The sequence below is a fragment of the Leguminivora glycinivorella genome, chromosome 16 (genome assembly GCF_023078275.1).
Source record: "Leguminivora glycinivorella isolate SPB_JAAS2020 chromosome 16, LegGlyc_1.1, whole genome shotgun sequence".
Lineage (NCBI taxonomy): Eukaryota > Metazoa > Arthropoda > Insecta > Lepidoptera > Tortricidae > Leguminivora > Leguminivora glycinivorella.
In genome coordinates, this window is record NC_062986.1 from 8,537,936 (window position 1) to 8,557,486 (window position 19,551).

General features: G+C 39.9%; 1 protein-coding gene across 7 annotated transcripts in view; it reads right to left on the bottom strand.

The window, feature by feature from the left end:
* Positions 1-19,551, bottom strand: part of LOC125235021 — a 78,685-nt gene that overhangs the window by 2,142 nt on the left and 56,992 nt on the right. For 4 of the 7 annotated variants that reach the window (XM_048141471.1, XM_048141470.1, XM_048141472.1 and 1 more), the window contains exons 2-22: positions 17,505-17,618; positions 16,480-16,565; positions 16,111-16,369; positions 15,698-15,979; positions 15,488-15,620; positions 15,248-15,390; positions 14,857-15,061; positions 14,535-14,647; positions 14,038-14,109; positions 12,288-13,016; positions 11,854-11,944; positions 11,420-11,526; positions 10,980-11,271; positions 10,351-10,511; positions 9,712-9,890; positions 8,994-9,133; positions 7,280-7,361; positions 5,559-5,713; positions 3,307-3,457; positions 603-833; positions 30-202 (exon numbers count right to left, since the gene is read on the bottom strand). In XM_048141471.1, coding sequence (XP_047997428.1) covers positions 30-202; positions 603-833; positions 3,307-3,457; positions 5,559-5,713; positions 7,280-7,361; positions 8,994-9,133; positions 9,712-9,890; positions 10,351-10,511; positions 10,980-11,271; positions 11,420-11,526; positions 11,854-11,944; positions 12,288-13,016; positions 14,038-14,109; positions 14,535-14,647; positions 14,857-15,061; positions 15,248-15,390; positions 15,488-15,620; positions 15,698-15,979; positions 16,111-16,369; positions 16,480-16,565; positions 17,505-17,571 — 3,851 coding nt within the window. In that variant the 5' untranslated portion in view covers positions 17,572-17,618. The remainder of the gene's footprint in view (positions 1-29; positions 203-602; positions 834-3,306; positions 3,458-5,558; positions 5,714-7,279; positions 7,362-8,993; positions 9,134-9,711; positions 9,891-10,350; positions 10,512-10,979; positions 11,272-11,419; positions 11,527-11,853; positions 11,945-12,287; positions 13,017-14,037; positions 14,110-14,534; positions 14,648-14,856; positions 15,062-15,247; positions 15,391-15,487; positions 15,621-15,697; positions 15,980-16,110; positions 16,370-16,479; positions 16,566-17,504; positions 17,619-19,551) is intronic. The other 3 variants (XM_048141474.1, XM_048141475.1, XM_048141476.1) reach the window with 3 other exon arrangements.

The following is a 19,551-nucleotide window of genomic DNA, read 5'->3' on the forward strand; positions in this document are numbered from 1 at the left end:
TTATAGGCCCATCTGAAGGAATATATTACCTATAAATATACAAGGCTGCCAGCAGCATCGCCAACAGCAGTGACAGCAACACGCAAAGCGCTACAAGTAACGCGCGGTAGTGATGAGGGGACACGCAAACCCCTACGGCCGCGACCACTGGTGACGAGTCGGGTCCGCTCTCTTCTAATAGCTCGTTGCGGTTGTCGAACACCTGTGATGCAAAGTATGTTCAATGGAACTGATATGTGACAATAGCTTCATGAAACAACTCAACACAACAGATATATCAAAATTTTTGAAAATATATTATAGGGTCATGTGTGGCAAATAGACCGCCACATAGTACGAATTTCAAAAAACAGTTTGCTCAACTTATCAGGTTTTACCAGTAAACCCTCGATATGTTGTGTTGTTCTAAGTATTTGTCTATAAGTAAGTGTTTGTGTATGAGTCACACTATAAATGTAACAATCCATGTTAAAGGGAAAACAAAAAAGCGTGACACAAGGGACAAGGAAGGGGTTCAAAATTCGAAATTTTGTGTGACGTAATATGTGGATGGCCCCTAATCATCATCTCAAAAGTAGGTTCTTACTGAAAATATAATTTACCTCAATCATCTTCCTAACATGGCTAGGCGTCTCCTGCACCTCATCCTTCAGATACTTGTCTACGCTCGCCTCCTCAAACGACACCTTGTACACGGCATCCTTGTTATCCGAGTCTGGCTTCAACTCCGTGTCCGGTTGCGTGTCGTTAGCGATCGTGAGCGTGTCGTTGACGTCACGTCGGCGGCGGCCGAAGGATGGCTCGGAGCGGCCTGTGTGGCTTGGGCAATACGCCTGTGAACAAAAGAGGCCAGATACCTATTATAGATAAATGAAATAATATAAACTATCACGGTCTTTAAAAGCCAATCACAATAAACAACAACAGAATGGCAAATACAACTTTTTGAGTTTGTTAGTCACAGATCACTCAATATTTTAAATAAGATTATATCATGAACACGCCTCTATTGTCAAGGCGATCAGGCGTGTTCAGATATTTTTGCTGCTAGTGCAATATTGAATCCCGAGAAAGATAAAAAGTATTCGGGTAGGTATTGATATGAACCTTTATTTGAGATACCTAACGTGAGTATCTTTAACACTATTGTTGAAAGCCTCACTACGCTCAAGATTCAATCGATAATATTCAGTTAGTACAATTTCGCAATTTGACAAACTTTCCATCGGTAATGAAATTACCTACATACTTTTGTAACTTGTAATGTTTATAATTTTAGACAGCTTGTGCAAACGTGAGATAAAAGTTGGGTCATTGACGTATTAGGTTTATTTTATTGGACATAAAGATAAACGCAAGGGTGAAGTATTCGGGTTAACTAGGTCGGATTGATCACGCCGCTTTCATTCAAGAAAGCGGTGATATCATCGCAAGGCCTTATCAATGGTTTATTTATATTCAATTAGGTTTATTAATTATAGAGGCGAATTAGGATTACTATTTATTTATAGTATTTATACCTACACCGTATTTTGAATTAGGAAAACAAACGTCAAATTATGCGAAGCTATTATAAGCACATTATCTGGTAAAAGCTCTGATTATTGCTCAATAAATAAGAACAGTTAATTTTATCTGCAATTCCGCATGTCGAGCAATAATCAAATAGATTTTCAATCGTTTCCTAATCGTCCCACTGTCTAGGTAAGCTATCCAATTTTGGAATCAGACATTTACAAGAGAAGAACGCTACTATTGTTTCCATTGCTAATCATGTGTTGAAAACACACTCCGATGTTCCCATAACAATGGGGCACAAAAAATATGCAGACACTATTCTAGATTAACTCAAGTCCAAGTGAAATGAAAAATAGGAACAAATTTATCATGTATGTAAATTATTAATAATTTAAAAAAATACGACCCCCTGTCCCTGAGCTAGGAACCCTGTGTTACAGAACCCAGCAGTAGGTAACCAACTGTATGTGCGTATTATTCGTATTAGAACACATCCTCATTTGTATTGTAGGTAAAAGATGTGTTACTGTTGCAGCACATTTGACCACTTATACGGTCGCTATCAATTTTGTGATGGCTGTTAGGTGATGATGTCTATAGGTAATTTGAACTTTGGTACCTATATAAATTTTTTATTTTATTTATTATAAATGGGCTTACTTACTTTAATATGAAAAGAATTAAAATTGACCTATTTCCTAAAAAGTAGACCAGAATTTATTCAAAAATGGCCTTTTGACGTCCCTCCTAACTACATAGACATTTTTAATCAGTAATCACTGTTGACAAACATATCGTCACTACTTTTAAAAAAACTTGTATCTTCGTCTGTCAATGAAAAGAAAATTGTAGTAAGTATGTATGGAATGCATATAGACTTACTGCGTTTTAACTTTGAAGAGCAGCGTGAGATACGAGATTTTTTCAAAGTAGTGACGATATGTATATGTGCCTACCTAACCCACTGAATAACCAACACTGTACCTATAGTGCCTTCATAAACTGCATAGTTAGTCCTTGTTTTGCTATGTAAGGATAAAGCGATAACCTTTCCTATCTTCCGATACCCCTAGAACTGGAGATAACAGCTTAAATAATAATAACAGTACAGGCATTGACGCAAGTCGCCTTGTTTATGTCTGCAATCGTATCGGGAAATAAAGGTTGTCAAAGACTCGTAGAAAATTGGCCCTATTGTTACGAATTATTAGATTTTAATAATTCTTTTGTTACTAATTGCGATAAAATGGTCACGAAATGTCCTAGACGCGGTGACCTTTTTCCGGTTATTTTCAGATAATTGCATTTCACATTGCGTAACCAACTAACCACGTTGCTATAGTTTCCCGAACCATATTTATACATGGATAGGGTCGTTTTTGCTGATATATTTTCAGTATAGGCAATTCTACCCATGTCTACGTAGATACATATTTACCTAACTGATCTACCATCTTTAATCTCAAAATAAAGGCATTGTATGTTGGCTTCTGATATGAAATTCTGAAACATTTTATAGTCCTTATGTTTTTTGCATTGCTCCCTGTAAAGTCAAATGACCTACAAGTTGGCAGCCTTAGGGCCGGTTGCATCAAACCGTCTGTCACCGTTAAAGCGTTCGTTAAATTTTATTGTATGGGAAGATCCATGATGTGTCTGTCAAATTTGGTTGTTGCAACTGGCACTAAAGAGCTGGATTGTTAAAAATAAAGGAAAAGCAGTCCAATCATCTAAAATACTAAACCGTTCATTTTGCCTGCATGGGATGGGATGGTATTCTGTACTCACCGGTTGACATCCATCGCGGCACGTTCTAACAGTCGCTTCGAACACTAAGAAGTTGGACTCTGGGATCTTGAAGGCGTTGAAGCGGGCTTCCAACGAATCTCCGCTGCGACCCTTGTCCAATTCAGGGAACACGTCAGGGTCCACCGGACATCTGCGAAATGGACCATTAGCATTAAAATAAAATAAAAACCGAAAGTGGTGCCAACTAACAACGTTGAAGCGTTCCACCGAGACGCATAAAATGAAAATGATCAGTCGTGTCGTGATGATCTGATGATATAAATTCAATCGTTGACCCATAAGCAGAATACCTACCTCGCGGGCCACGACAGACATAATTATAAGATTTCATAAAAGTACAGGTACTTAGTAAGCGTTTTTTAATAGGCATTAGGTAAATCATTTGACCACAATCTAACCTGATGGAAAGTGTCGATGTAGTCTAAGATGACGGTACTATTAAGCGTTTACCCTAAGGCAAGATTTAGGCCACAATTACAGGTAGATATCACCTTTATTTCTTAACTCTTATCACAAATCCTAAATGTTTCAGAAATGTTGAGTCAAATATGATACTAAATCATAAGAACGTGAGAAAAACTTGTTTGTTGATATTGCAGCTGTGCTTGTAAGCTAAGATTATGTGTGTAAGTAATGTCAGTAATGTGTCATCGTCTTCGTATCATAATGGTCATTGTGTCATTTTTATCGCGAAATGAGACATAACATTCAACAGTATTGTTGTTTAAAAACAGGATAACTACAAGGATAACACGTAGGGTAGGTAATTAATAATAATATCTGTCAAACTGTAGACAAAGCAGTGTTAACGTCCTGGGTAGGAACCAAAGACATATAGAAATAGGTACGGTAGCCTAGATGGCGTTACACCTTTGGGGGACGCTCGTCTAGATGGCGCTAATATGAATATTTGACATTTTAACATATATCAGCTAAGAATATGGGCCAAATTGTCAAACCTGAGGTTTAAAAGTTTTAAGCTTGTGTGGAGAGATGGCAGTCTATGCACTGTGATTACATATTTTATTTTGACAGAACCTCTCTATAATACTTGATCCTCTTTGGTAGGAACGTAGGTACCGACTACCGACGCGATATACCTATCCAGCACACTAGTGGGATAAACTTTATCGCATCGGTGCGTCCCTATCGCACTTATAAATAGAAAGGAAAGGACGCGTCCTGACGTTATATCGTTCACCACGCGACTGTGCTTGCCTGATCCAGACATCATAACTTTTTCAGCAATTTTGGTTCCAGCATTGTCGCCTTATAGGAATAGTCCGGAGCCAGCTGGAATGAATCAATAACAATAAATTGAGCCTTAATTGACCACCTACCTAGAAAACACATGTATGAATTCGTTTATTTCTACCATGCTGCACCGAAATTGCTGAAAAAGTTACGATATCTGGCTATTATCACACTAGTGTGCTGGGCCCGCAGGTTTAGAAACATCTACCGTAAGATTTTGCATTATATAAGTCAGCAAATATTTTTGCACTAATTTAAACAGTCATAATACTCATAATTAACTCACTACAGAATACTATGTTAAGCACGTAAACAAACTGAATGATAGCTTGTGTATTTGTTTACATGGTAAATGCAAATATGACGCAGAAAATAACAGATAAATTATTTATAGATGTGCAGGTACTTGTTGTACATGTTTTGCAGTGTGTTTCAAGGACAAACATAGGTATCTTGACGTATGCTATAGTAACTAATTGTAGGTAGGTAATTATAAGTAGGTATGTCAGTTTATTATAAAGAAATATGTAGGTTAATATGTATCGTCCGAGTTAGGTAATCGGTTCGATACTTATATAAGTTAGGTAGGCACCTATTTGCTAAGGTCCGACCGAGAATCTCGGCCGCGAATAAATCGTATGAAGTTTCGGCCGATAGTAGGCCGGCCGAGACTTCATACAATTTATTCGCGGCCGAGATTCTCGGTCGGACCTTACCTATTTCTAATTTATTAATTTCCCGATCGTTCGCATTAATTGCTTATTTAAGTTTTAGCTGTCCCTAGTCCCAAATATCATGTGCTAAGCCGATTTACCATAGATAATAGATAGGTATCGTATCATTTGTATTAGGTGAACATACCCGCTTTATCTGTCATCTGATTTTCGATCGCTATTATAGAACGCGATCAATATGGTCAGCACTTTGTTTTAAGTGGCCTGGTCAAACATCAAAAAACCCGGTTATATCGGACTTACCCCACTCTGTCAATCAGCTGCACCGATCTTCCAGAATACGGGTCCCTCGCAATGACGTTCGTTGCGAAAATGTCTGTTGCGTAGTTGTACCCATCCTGGGCTTCTAGTCTGAACGTCAACGGGTCTCCGACAGCAATGGTCGTGGTTGGACGGCCCTGTTAAATAATAATTTGCATGAAAATTCGGACAAGCGGACAAGTGAACACATAAAAAATGTATAATAAAAATAACTTAGATATTATGTGTGCCTAAACCGCCGAAAGAAAGGCAGGGCTCCAGCAAAATAAAGCTTATACTTAAATCCAAAATGTAATGTCGTTATCTCCGTGTAAATGCAGCTGGAATATTTAACGGATAATATTCAACAAAATTTTGATTAAATTCTTGCGATTCGGTCTCCGACGACGTAACCAAGCAAGCGGCTGGACTGAGAAAGCGTAGCTGAGCAATTCCCGTTAAGTTTGTACATTTGGATCACGTCTCCGATTTTGATAAAAATTGGTAGGCTGATAGAGTCCATGATGCTGAACAAGATCCACTAGGTTTCCCAAAAAGTCCTATGTACAATAGTTTGTATGAAACCTTCCTTTTTTGTTACCCGATTTATATAAATTTTCGGTAACAAAACAGAAAAGTTTCATACAATCAACCTAGGAAATTTTGGGAAACCTAGTGGATCTTGCTCAGCATCGTGGACTCTATCAGCCTATCAATTTTTATCCAAATCGGAGACGTGATCCAAATGTACAAACTTAACGGGAATTGCTGATCTTTTAAAGATGTTGCTAGAAATAGGAAACATAGAGCGAGTTTACAAAGTCCCTGTGCTACTCTTGTTGTTTTCGCAATGTGTGCCTTACATTAAGTTTTACAGGCAACACAAAGAGCCGTCAGGTTTTAGCAGAATTTAATCAGAAGTTTATGCTTCCGATGTAGCCCACAAGATGTGTGAGTCGATGTTTTCGATTCTGGCCACGATATTTGCTACGTGCATGTCATATCTCATAGAGTCAAAGTTATAACAGCCTCCGCTAGCATTGATGTTGGCCTTACCCATAAGATGACTTGTATTTATGACAATCAGCGCCACTCTATCACGCAAGTTGATAATAGCACAGAATATATAATAGTACAAGTACAGAAGGCCCACTGCTTTGATGTTCACGAAATGCCGCCTTTTTAAATGCCTACAAAATTCTAACAAAGAAACGAGCCGCACGTGCGCAGCGTCGGATGATAGGGTTGCCTATGGATTAAAACGAATTAATTCTCAGATAAAATGTTATACTATATATTCAAGTCTTGGGTACTTTCTAGGTATATATACAGTATTTATATATTTTTGTTTAAGCCTTCAGCATCACAAGCCTTATTGAACTTTTCCGTGGGACTTAATCAATAAGATCTGTGTAAGATTGTCCTATTTTATTTATGATATCTATTTAACTAAGCATTATTAGCCATTCCACACGTGGACATCGCTTAAGGAACTAAAAAAAAACTCGCGATGTAAAGTAACAATAGAAAGTGCGAACGTGCGTTCAGTGAGAACGCGCGCCACCCCTGATTAGGCCGCGAACTCGCGGCCGCCAGCATGTACTTGTAGCGCGGCGATAGAATCGCGGAGTGAGCCGCCCCTGATAATAGCAGGCCCTCCAATACGCCCGTCCCCAATACCTATGTAGTGGGGACGGATACCTAATAAATCAGTTGCAAATTACCTGGTACAGGATCATCAGCCGAACCTTCGAGTTGAGTGAGCTCTCTTCTGGCAGATACTCGATGGGTATAGGGCTGCCAGACCTGTCGATGAGATCATACCCAAAACTGCGGTTAGACGTGAAGTTTATATTTCAAAATAAATATTTGCTGACTTTGAATGAATTCAAATGGCATTGTTTAATCATCTACAATACTTTCGGCCCAGACTAGCTTAAATACATCTAACTTGGTTAGAATTATCTTACTATACGTGACTCTCACAATTCTTGGCCATATTGTGAATCCTTTCAAAGTCATTTGTTAGTAGCTGTTAGTGAAATAACAGCACTCAAAATCAAAACGCCAATCAATATTACTAAACAAGCGAAAATAATATCAAGGCGTTATAAAATTGGAGTAGGTAATCGCTTCTCAAACACACACGAAATAAAACACGAAACACAATAAATAATGTTTATAACAACAATCCCATTAACGATTGATGGTATATAACGGTTTCGGTAAAAATACTCCGCTTCGGCGATTCTCAATGCAACGATGAAGAAACGTCGGATGACAAGCAAAAGTCACTGAATACTACTACAAGTTCAGAGCCATTGTGAACCGTAGGCATGTTATTTTTGCAAATTTGTTTTTTGAGTTAGTGACTGCTTGCCAGCCGACGATAAAAATGTGAAATCGGAAATTATCTTTACCTATTGACATCGTCCAAAGCGTTTCCTTCCTAAAACCGTTATTTTATTATAAAACCCCAGTCCCACAAGCCACCATGAAAACAAAACACGGAACACGAAATCGGCTTAAATCAAAACATATAAATGCGAAACCTGCAAGCCGGTTGCAGTTATGTTTACAAAACGGACATATCCATTACTGCAAGCTAAAAGCGCTAACTTTCAGTCACGCAGTTAACAGTTAATCCAATACATACCAATAATTACCGTGTCTGTTTGACGACATGACATGTTGATTAGGACTGTAGAAACAGGTTAAACTCTATACCTAAGCGCTTCTGGCCCCTTGAAGTAAAAATAGCTGTATTTCTTAGGCAATTTAGACATAGATATTTGGGGCATTCAATGCCGAAAGGGTCCTTATGATTGGAGTTGCAACTTGGGTGGAAAACACCTTATTGCATAGACCTTATTATGGCTCTAGGCATGAAAACCCACACTGTTTCGAGCGTTTTAATCAGAGGGTGTGGCTTTCTAACGGCTACATGAAAGCGAAAATAGTTATTTGTTATACAAGGGTGCAAAGTTGTATTTTAACGCAGAGTGTGGAATTGAAAAACGAGCAAGTGAAAGTATTCTATAGTTGAACCACGAGCGAAGCGAGTGGTTCGAGAATAGAATCCTGAACTCGCGAGTTTTTTAACACACGAGAAGTAAAATACATTTGCACCCTGTAACACAAAACTTTTCCCCTCACTATAGCGAGGAAAGTACAACGCAAAAAACGCGTTTATCGACATCACTAGATTCACTCACTTTTATCAATTTTAAAACAGAAAAAATTACTATATTCAAGGTCCAATTACTTTATCCATTAGTGGATAAAATGCATTTTTACCCGCTGGTATTAAAGAACAAAACACGTGTTTCTGAGCTAGTGAGGGGAAAAAATACTTGAAAGATATCAACGCAATGTGGGTCCCTTAGCTACCAAAGTCATGTGGTCAAACCAGACACCAGGGTAAGAACACCAACTCACCCGGCTCCGATGTAGTTGGATGTGACCACCGCCTCTGCAGGGCCTCGGAACAGGCATGTCAAGTTGAAGCGTTTGTCGCGCGATGTCTGAACGTTGTCACTGAATTGTACTACCACGATGTTGGTCATTGTGTCGCCGTACTGTAAAAAAAAGGTAACTCCTATTTTGAAACAGAGAATTGTATACCTAATATTTTCTTTGTTAGGTGATTCAAACATCAGGATGTTCTAAGGACATATTTAACACAACACAGAATCACCTAGGTATTTTATAAGGTAAACGAAAACGATACAGTTTCAAATACAGCAGCATCAAAAGAAATAAATAACATATGCTGAATTCAACCTCAAGTCGGACTTGGAGACTATCTTCTTCCTTCCTAATAATAAAATCCAAGTAATAATGGTCATCTACCAGGGTAAAAGTTACTTTTAAAGGTATCGTGTTCGGGGCATGCAGCAAGCACCCATGCATTACAGTACACTAAGAGCAGCGTTTATCCCGCTTGACGTTAAACATTAAAGAAATAGAAAGAAAAAATACTACAGTGCGCATCACGAGATTGGAGCTAGGCTAGACTGGCTCATTTCTCGAAAGGTACAAGCCTTGTATTACAAGTGTGTTTCCATGACAACCCATACGATTTGACAGTTCGCGCACTTGTAATACAAGACTTGTACCTTTCGAGAAACGGGCCCCTGATAAGATAGTTACTTACACGCTGTGTTCCACATTCCGGATAACCATGTGCTCCAGTGATCCGCAAGACATTGGACACTCCGCCATTCCCCCTGAAGAAGCAGCGGTCATAGAACCCATACGTGTACATTCTTCCGAAGAACCCTTCAGGAAGCCGGAGGGTGAACTCCATGCCATCTTCGTTGCACACTTGCGATACTTTAAAAATAAGACGGATAGAGATTTTAGATTGCCAAATCAAAGTCTAGGCAATCAATTGCACGGGCCATGTGTTTATAATCAGTTCAATGAAAACGTGGGTGCTAAAAATATATTTGAGAAATATTTTTGAACACGGAATATTCTATGGAAGAATTTTATTGGATCGGAAAGATAACCTTTGTACAACTATGTATTATGGCAAAACTGCTTATCACAAATACGAGTCAGCAAAAGGGGCTACATAAAGTACAATAATATTAATACCACTAAATTGAAAAGTGAAAGCGAATTTCTTAAATTGTTCCGCCAAGAAAAAGAAAAGGTATGGGTCTGACTGACTGATCGCGTGATAGACGAAATCTAGTTAAGTGATGGCAAATGAAGTTTAGGTACTTATATTAAATTGGAGTATAAAGAAACTTGTAATTGGTAGGTAGTCTTTCGTATAGTTGCTTACCATCCAAGCAGTCATCGGCGATGCGCCCAAGGGCCCTCTCATAGAAATCATAATCATTGGCAGTGTTATCAAAATGCGCAGGATTCGCCGCGTCTAGTTCCCGAGTATCCCGATCACTAAGCTCGCAGTTATCGCGAGGTTCGCTCCCGTAAGGCACATCCCTGAAAACATTGTAAGGTTTGAAGTCTTGTTGCATCACAAAAATCTGATGCTCCATAGAAATACAACATTTGATTCACTGGAATGAATCCGATCGCCCATGTTTTTGCTATTTTTGGGAAAACCCTATGGCACAAATTATTAATAATTTACTAACGTAACAGATCCTTCACTTGCCCGCAAAACGACAAATACCTACATACGCTTTATTTAACTAATACTAATAAGTTACTACGTAAAACTCAGAAGGTATAGTAGGTACGTGCCACGCGACTACACAGGCAGGCACGTGGCGCCTCTCGGCCATTTGTTACCTCGAGGCAACTGCTAGCGGGTAGGTACTTAACGCGCGACCGCGAGCGAGTGACGTAGGCCTGCCCATGATAAATACTTAGTAGTAGGTGGTTAAGTATAATCCATCACATCATCTTTGACCCCGGAGCCTTCCTTTTTATTAACCAAGTATATACCTGTAATTGAACGCCCGACAGATGAAGTCCCTCGCCTCAATACACTCCCTCTGACAATGCGCCAAAGAGTGCGCAGTCGTGAATCTCCTCACGAATCTCCGCTGCATGCGTTGTCGTCCCACTTGTCTGAAGCTGTCGTCCTCACAGCGGGAGCCTTGCCACGGCCTGTGGCCCACTGGTGGGCCACCTACTGGGGCGCCTCCGAGTGGGTTACCGATGGGTATGCCTCCAACTGGTCCACCGATAGGACCTATCGGCCCATCTGGCTCGTAACCTCCGTAAGCGGGTCCACCTTAGCAAATATAAGAGGCGTCACTTTGTGGAAATCAGTATTATTAAAACATAAAATATCCTGGAAATACTTAATAACATGCTGGTCAATAACAAGTAGTACAGTACCATCAAATATATCGTCAATAAAGGAAATAAATTATATTTACCGATGGGTCTGTTCACGCCAGGAGGATAGGTGTCGCGGTAGCCACCTGGTCTATCCACTGGTCTTCGTACTGGATAGATTGGTCTAGGTTCCACACCTACCGGATACCTATTGATCAAGAACAAATTGTAGCAATCCTCTTAAGGCTCATTTAGACGGCACACGAATTCGCGATTTTAGATACATTGAGGATTATTGAGGTCTAATTCAGCTGACTGCTCAAATGCCGGATTGTAGTGAAATGCGACATCTCGTACCGTCCAAATCAGCCCTTAGGGCCCGGCCACGACATTGGCAGCCATACGTGCGAATGAAAAGTCCCATCGCTGTGTCTCGCTTCAATGTATGGCCGCCGCTCGCCGCTGTCGCGCTTAGACCAATGTCGTGGCTGAGCCGTTAGGGTTCAGTATATTTTATTATGACAATTCTTTTTACCTGTCGGCTCCTGGACGAACTCCTCTGTCGGGATAGCGGTCTCCTGCTGGGTAATCAGAACCACCATAATAACCGCCACGGCCATAGCCTCCTATAGAATCATGGATAACGATTTAAAAAGATGAAGAGCGATATAGGTATAGGCACACTTCATTTTACAGTAATTATAATTTTGACCATAATGGAATTGTAAAGTTAGGAGTACAATTAGTATTGGAATCATCCGAGGCAAGTTTACAGCGACAGGTTATTCACAACGAATTTTTCTGACTCCTCTGGTACATGACCAGAGTACTCGTAAGAGTCGTAAGTAAGCTTAAACAGTCGTGACAATATGACAGTTTTATTTGTTAATGATACTCGTACGAAACATTTTCCGTGAAAAACCTCGGACAGATTATGTGCTAAATTAGCGTTAAGGAATTTGTGCTTACCAGGATATGACGATCCGGTCGGCGGATACTTGTCATAAAGATCCGGGTAACGGTCCCCGCCGAGCGGTACCGGGTCCCGGTTCACCCCCACTGGGTACCGGCTGCCGTACGGGTACCGTCCCCAGTCGCTAGTGCTGGGATATCGGTCCTGATCGTATCTATCAGGATACCGGTTCCATCCGGGTCTGGACGGGTATCTACCGCGGATCGGGTATCTGTCAGCTGGATACCGATCGGCGGGGTATCTGTCAGGGTAGACATCGATGGGGTATCTGCTTACAGGGTAGCGCTCTTGAGGTGGGTAACGGCCTATGTCGTTGGTAGTTGGATAGTCAAGGAAGGGGTATCTATTTGATCCGGGATATGGTAGGGATTGGCTGGTTGGGTATCTGTCGCTTGGATATTTATCTGAGTAGCCAGGACGATATCTATCAGCTCCTGGGGGATAACGGTCAATAGCTGGATACCGGTCTGAGGTGGGATATCTATCTATTGGGTATCTATCGGCAGGACTGAAGCCTATTCCAGGGGGGTATCGGTCGTCAGGGTATCTGTCGTCGGGGTAGCGGTCGTAGCCCGGGTTGTATCGGTCCGGGTAGTCGGGCCCGGCGGGGTATCGATCATCCGGGTAGCGGTCGGGCCTGCCGTACCGCTCGTCGTCCGAGTAGCTGTCGTCCGGGTACCGGTCACGATCGCGATCGCGGTCCCGGTCGCGGTCGCCGCTACCTCCTTGAATAACCAATGTGAATTAGTAACGTTAAACAATGTAGATATTATCCAAATCTACTTAAAACAATTACGCAACATGCACACAAAGCTAGGTAAACAGTTTAAAAATAGATTGCACAACCTACTTATATCCGAAACAGCGCTTTATCTACAGTGCTTATCAAAACTGTTTTTAAACATGGAAAAAACAAAAACGCATGTATTAAAGTATCGATTGCATATGGCTACAGTATTTATTTCAACAGGTCCCAGACAGGAACAATATTGAAGTAAAATGTAAACAAACTACAGCAAAACATGCTCATTAATTTAAACTTAATTATGGAGTACAGGATAAAACAATAAGTAACAACGCAATACACACAAGTCTAATTTAAAAATCCTTTTTGCGAAGCGACTACATGAAACAACACATTAATTATTTTGACCTTGGCCAAAGAGATTAATCTATGTACCGTCAGCATTGAATATACTGTGTCAGCCTTTAATCGCCAAATAATCGTTAGACACTTTTATTACCATAAAACTATTTATGCGCTTTGGCTGTCACTGTACCTGTATTCGATACTGACTTACTGACTACTATAAACTATAATACTGCTACTAGATAATTGCTACTGTTACTATACTACTGGATACTAAAACATCTAAAGCCTGCTACTGAAATGAAATGATCTAAATGCATATTTATATCTAACTACAACTAAAACTACGTCATATGAATACATGATGCATGTTCCAGAGCTTAAGTTACTTTTACCATTAATTTCGTAAGAGATAAGATGAAAATTCTTCCAGTTAACTTAGACCAGGTTAGGTACAAAAACATTGATCGACTGAACCAAAGGGAGTATAACGTCATTTAAAAGGGAAATAACTGTCGAAAGTAAAAGTAAATTTTTTGATAAAGGTAACTTAAAGCTTTCCAGAAATTAAACCTCATACTTAAAAATCTACAAATGCATGATCTAAATGATTCCATGCGAATACAAGCCACAGGTCTACCATGCAAACTCCGAACCTGTAGTAGAGGGTCGACCCCAAGGTGCCTGCGACCCGCCGCTAGCATCAGCCTCACCACTCACTAGCTGATCTGTTTCCCCACACAAATTCAAATTAAGAACAAGATGGACACGATAAAACGTGACACAAATTTTAAAGCGGTCATGAAAATATCGACATCTTTCAACTAGTTTATCACCTTTATCTGATATTATTGTTTTTGCCACCTAGTTTTGTAACACACTTGTGTCTGATTTTGTAATGTTCAGCTTGTTACAGCAGAATAACTTCAGAGCTATTACTATATCAAACAATTTAAACGCTTAAAGGGTCGTATTCTATTTCTAGAGCTCAGATGGGTTCAATGTCGCAGACCACGTGCCTATGCCTGAGCAATTGACCACTTATACCTTTGAGGACAGTAGCACTCGTAAAGTGCGTCTATTGAGCATCCAATTGAAACTGTCAAGTGGTTATTGATCTCTTCCGTTACTCTCGTTTAAAGGCTATACTTACGCATTAGATTCTCGTAGTAATCAAAATCGGGATCGTAAAGTAATCTCATCCCATCCTTCTGGTTGTAACGGCTGAGGCGACATGTCCTGGCTCGGTCGCTGTATACAGCCGATCTGTAATAAACAGTATAAAAATAACTTTATGTGTCATCCAATATCGGGCAATGAACTGAAACGTTTTATAGGGACGTTTGAAGCGAATTTGACATCGCATGTTTTGTAATGGATGTTAAGTACTTTGTGAGTGAACAATAGCTTTTCTAAATGTTTGATCTGGGTTGTTTTTTCAGAGCACGAGAATTAGATTACATTTTGTATTCTACCTGCATTGGAAGCTGGTTTGTCTAAGGCATTCGTCGAGGCACTCGCTAAGGGACCGTCCGGTGATCTCGGAATGGAACTCTCCGGTGATCCGACTGTTCCGGTAGCGCTGGAAGGCGGTGTCCGGCCGCCGGCCCGGGGAGAACAGGTGTGACGTCACGCTGTTGTCTGGGTACTCCGTGCCGCGAGCTGTCACCCGATGAGAAACTGATCATAATTGTGAGAAAAACCTTATTTCGACTTCATGCAGTCACCTTCAAATCAATTGTTAGATTAGTCAGTTCATTAGTTCTGAAATAAGTTCATTAGTACCAATTATATTTTTTAGCTCAAACACAAAAGAGTTATTTATTGTTAGCCTAACGTTAAGATAACAAAACAAATAATACTCACGATTGTCGAGACAAACAAGATCATAAAAGTGATGGGTGGGTGATGCACTGACAGTCACGTCGTCTTTTTGTGAAACAGAATCTTCTTCGGAAAGTACACATTGGCGCGTCATTGCGTCATGCTCGATTGATCGACAGAAATATCTAAAAATAACAATTAAATTAGTATAGGTATAGTTATAAATAGATAGCCATATAAGGGATAATAATTGTATTTAACTGGGACAAAAAGTAAACTTACTTTTCCGCACGAACGCACATGGATTGGCATTCGTCCAAGGTCATATTGGAGAAAACGTCAGCTTCGAAAGGACCCCCGAGTCGTTTGTTTTCTTCCTTGATGAACACTGCGAGGCCGTCACATCTCCTTTCCGCTAAAATAAAAAAATAAATACTAAGCTTATATTTCAATGCAAAAAAAAGAAAAAATACAAGTTCAAATCCTACATACCGTTCAGACAAGTATTTTCCAAATAATCGGCATTGTGGTCATCTTCCAAAAGTTCAGGATGGGTCCTTCTAGTGAATCTACTAAGAGAACAGGTCCTCAGGGCAGAGTCATATGTAGCAGAACGGCACACGAAGCTGAACTCCCCTAAGCATTTGTCTTCGCACTCTGTTCGGTTGGCAACCATGATCTCCTTGAGGTCTGATGATGGAAGTTTTAACCGTTTTCTTGCATGCCTCTCGAAAACGTAGCGGCGGGAAGGGCATTCTCGTTCCGGACGGTTTGCTGAAAGAAAAAAAAATGTATAGAAAATGTAAGAAGAATTTATCGAGTGGTTTACGAAAAGTGGACACACTTTCGACCGATTTTCTTGAATGTTAGTAATCTACCCATGTCACAGTTTTTTAGGTACTCACATGATAAGCAGATTTCGTTGAAATGAACACTATTAGGTACGATCATGAGAGTGCCAATGCCCTCAGGGGCAGCTTGCTCTCTCGTCAAATAGCACGTTGACTCTTCATATTCCGGCTCAGGACTGAAGGCCGCAATACGCGCTCCAGGTTGGAAATCGATGGAATTGCATGTCCTTACTAAACTGTTCCCAGATCTATCTCTTAAACATAAGTCCTGGCATTTTTCAAGCACACGAAAAGGCGGAGCAGTTTCTCGTACCTGAGAACAACAGTCTCTATTAGCATCTAATTGTCAAATGACTTATTTTACTGTAGTTTAATTAGAGTGTTGTACATATAGGAATATTTTACGTGGAAATGTAGACTTACGACATCATCGTCGAATCCATGAAGTTGTTGATTAGGAAGTCTTTCGTACATCACTCGTCCCATTCCTTGGTTACATGTTGTTTGAGCTGAAACATGATAATTATATCGTAGGTAACGTATATTCGTTAAGTAAATTTTGCAATGCTCTAATCATTATGTTGTCGGTCCGGCCCCATAAATCAATATACGGCTGTATATAAATATTGTGAACGTTATTGTGACATTTCAATTACCGAGGTGTGAATATGGCAATATATACTTATGACGTCAAATTTAGGGGGTGTGTCTCCGTGCAATAATGCTCCGCGCTATTTGATGGTGAGCTCCGTACTCAACATGCTCAATGTAACCAAAATCACACGAGCAATTTTTCGCCTAAATACGAGATTTATTCGAATACCATAGTGGCAGCGAACTTTGTATGGCAAATTAGCAAATCGTTCGCATGGCGTATTGCGGAAAAATCTCATGTTCCGTGTGAAAGATTTAAAAACTCATTAGGATAGGAGAAGTTTTTTCACTAAATTCATTTCCACTTTATAAGCGTGACGTGCTAGAGGGACAAGTGTCAATGTAGGTACAGTCGAGTTCATATGTGTACATTTTTTCACCTTATTGCATAGAAGGTGAAGAAATTTACACATACCTATTTATGAACTCGACTGTACAGTGCAACAAAAAATAGTAGACAATTTCCATACGAAAAATCTATTTACATAAAAATTTTTAGCAGTAGCGTAAACAGTGGCGCCCTCTCTTTTGTAATAAATGTATGTAAACAATGTACCTTATGCATTTAATTATCTACCTATCTAAAGTATGACGCTTGTCCCACGCTGTTTAATCTTTCAAGCTTGTGATATTGTAGTAACAGAGGTACACGGAGTATTTTATAATATTGCTAGCTATTGGATGGCTTTACCATCCACCATGTGCTTGTGGGACTTGCAGACTTAATCGGACGTCAGTATGTATGTATGTGTATATATGTATGTATATGTTTGTGGGTATGTAAATCAGTTTACCGTTAGCCATGGTGAGCATGGTGAGCGCGGTGAAGGCGTGCATGACGCTCGCCCCTCGCGGCTTCATCTTCCTGCGGCTGACTAACCCCCGTCACCGACCGCTCATATGGCCACCTGAAACGAATCGTAAGAGTCGAATTCGTGGGGAGTCCGTTTCTACACAGTAAGTGACTTGAGGGAAGAGCTGTGCTAAATCTACCTCACTCGGAGAAGCAGTATACGGACTAACGGAATATGTCCCTACTGTGGATCATATACGGGCTGAAAAAATGCCACATACGGAGCCTACGCTCACACTACACATTCGTAAAGGACATAATTTTTAAGAAAAAAAAACCGTCGCCTTTCGGGTTCTGGTGAAAGCTACTTGCGAATGTTGGATTATGTAGAAATGTGTAAGTATTTTTTAAAACTGCTTTTAATGCTTTAATTATTAGACGGCAACACAAATGAATATACGTATAACGTTAAGGTTTGAGGAGTTTCCTCGATTCCTCATGAATCCGATTATATTATAAGAAATCGAAGCTTGACAAACTTTGACTTGAAAACTCAATATGCTTAACAAACATAACTAAATAAATGTCACTGTTCTGAACTTAAATGCATGCTTTTCTTACAAAAATACCAAAGTCACTATGAGTGTGCCGTTCAGATTTGAGGAGTTCGGTTCTGACTATCATCAGCAGTTCCACTGCACCAAATGTCACTGTTCTGGACGTAAGTGCATGCTGTTCTTATAAAAATACCAAAGTCACTATAAGCGTGCCGTTCAGATTTGAGGAGTTCGGTTCTGACCATCATCAGCAGTTCCACTGTACCAAATGTCACTGTTCTAGACGTAAGCGCATGCTGTTCTTATAAAAATGGCAAAGTCACTATAAGCGTACCGTTCAGATTTGAGTAGTTTGGTTCTGGCCATCATCAGCAGTTCCACTGCACCAAATGTCACTGTTCTGGACGAAAGTGCATGCTGTTCTTATAAAAATACCAAAGTCACTATAAGCGTGCCGTTCAGATTTGAGGAGTTCGGTTCTGACCATCATCAGCAATTCCACTGCACCAAATGTCACCGTTCTGGACGAAAGTGCATGCTGTTCTTATAAAAATACCAAAGTCACTATAAGCGTGCCGTTCAGATTTGAAGAGTTCCGTTCTGGCCATCATCAGCAGTTCCACTGCACCAAATGTCACTGTTCCGTATCTAAATGCATGCTGTTCCTTTAAAAACACAAAAATCACAATATGTATGCCTTTCAGATTCGAGGAGTTCCCTCGATTTCTCCAGGATCCCATCATCAGAACTGGGTTCTGAGAAAAATGGGGCCAATCTGTATGCATATACATTCAATCAAAAAAATTTTTTTCAAAATCGGTCCAGTAACGACGGAGATATCGAGGAACAAACATAAAAAATAAAAATAAAAAAAAAACATACAGACGACTTGATAACCGTCCTTCTTGAGAGATATGAGGCGACGGTTAATAAAAATAGATGCACTATGAATATTTAGCATTTTAACACTATGGTTCGGTAAAGAAAATATCTTGTTATGGTCTTAAAGACAGATTGGTTAGTGATCGGTAAGAAAGTCGTAGCGAACAGATTTGAAAAGTAACGGATAAGGCAATTCATACAATTTCGATTGAACATTCTCGTTTGATGCGCCTTGGTGAAACGCAAGTACAGATGTAGTGCGAAAAGGGTTTCCTTCGTATTTTTCCGTAAACGTTCGTATTTGTCATGCTAGTTCAGTCAATGTCAGTACATCTTGTACTGAGACTGACTGAAATAGCATGACACGTTCGTACGTTTTCGTAACAATACGAAGGCAAATCTTTTCGCACTACATCTGTTTTTTTTTTCGAAGAATTTAATCCCAAGTAATGATAATCCGTGTTGTACATTGATTTAGCAGTAATTGTATACTAAAAAAACAGATTGATTTTAATGTGCTTCACTTGGCAACTACCTAAGTTTGTTTAACTCCTCGAGCTAATATGGACACAGCAAGAGAAATATTTGAATTGCCCTGTCAATTTTAAA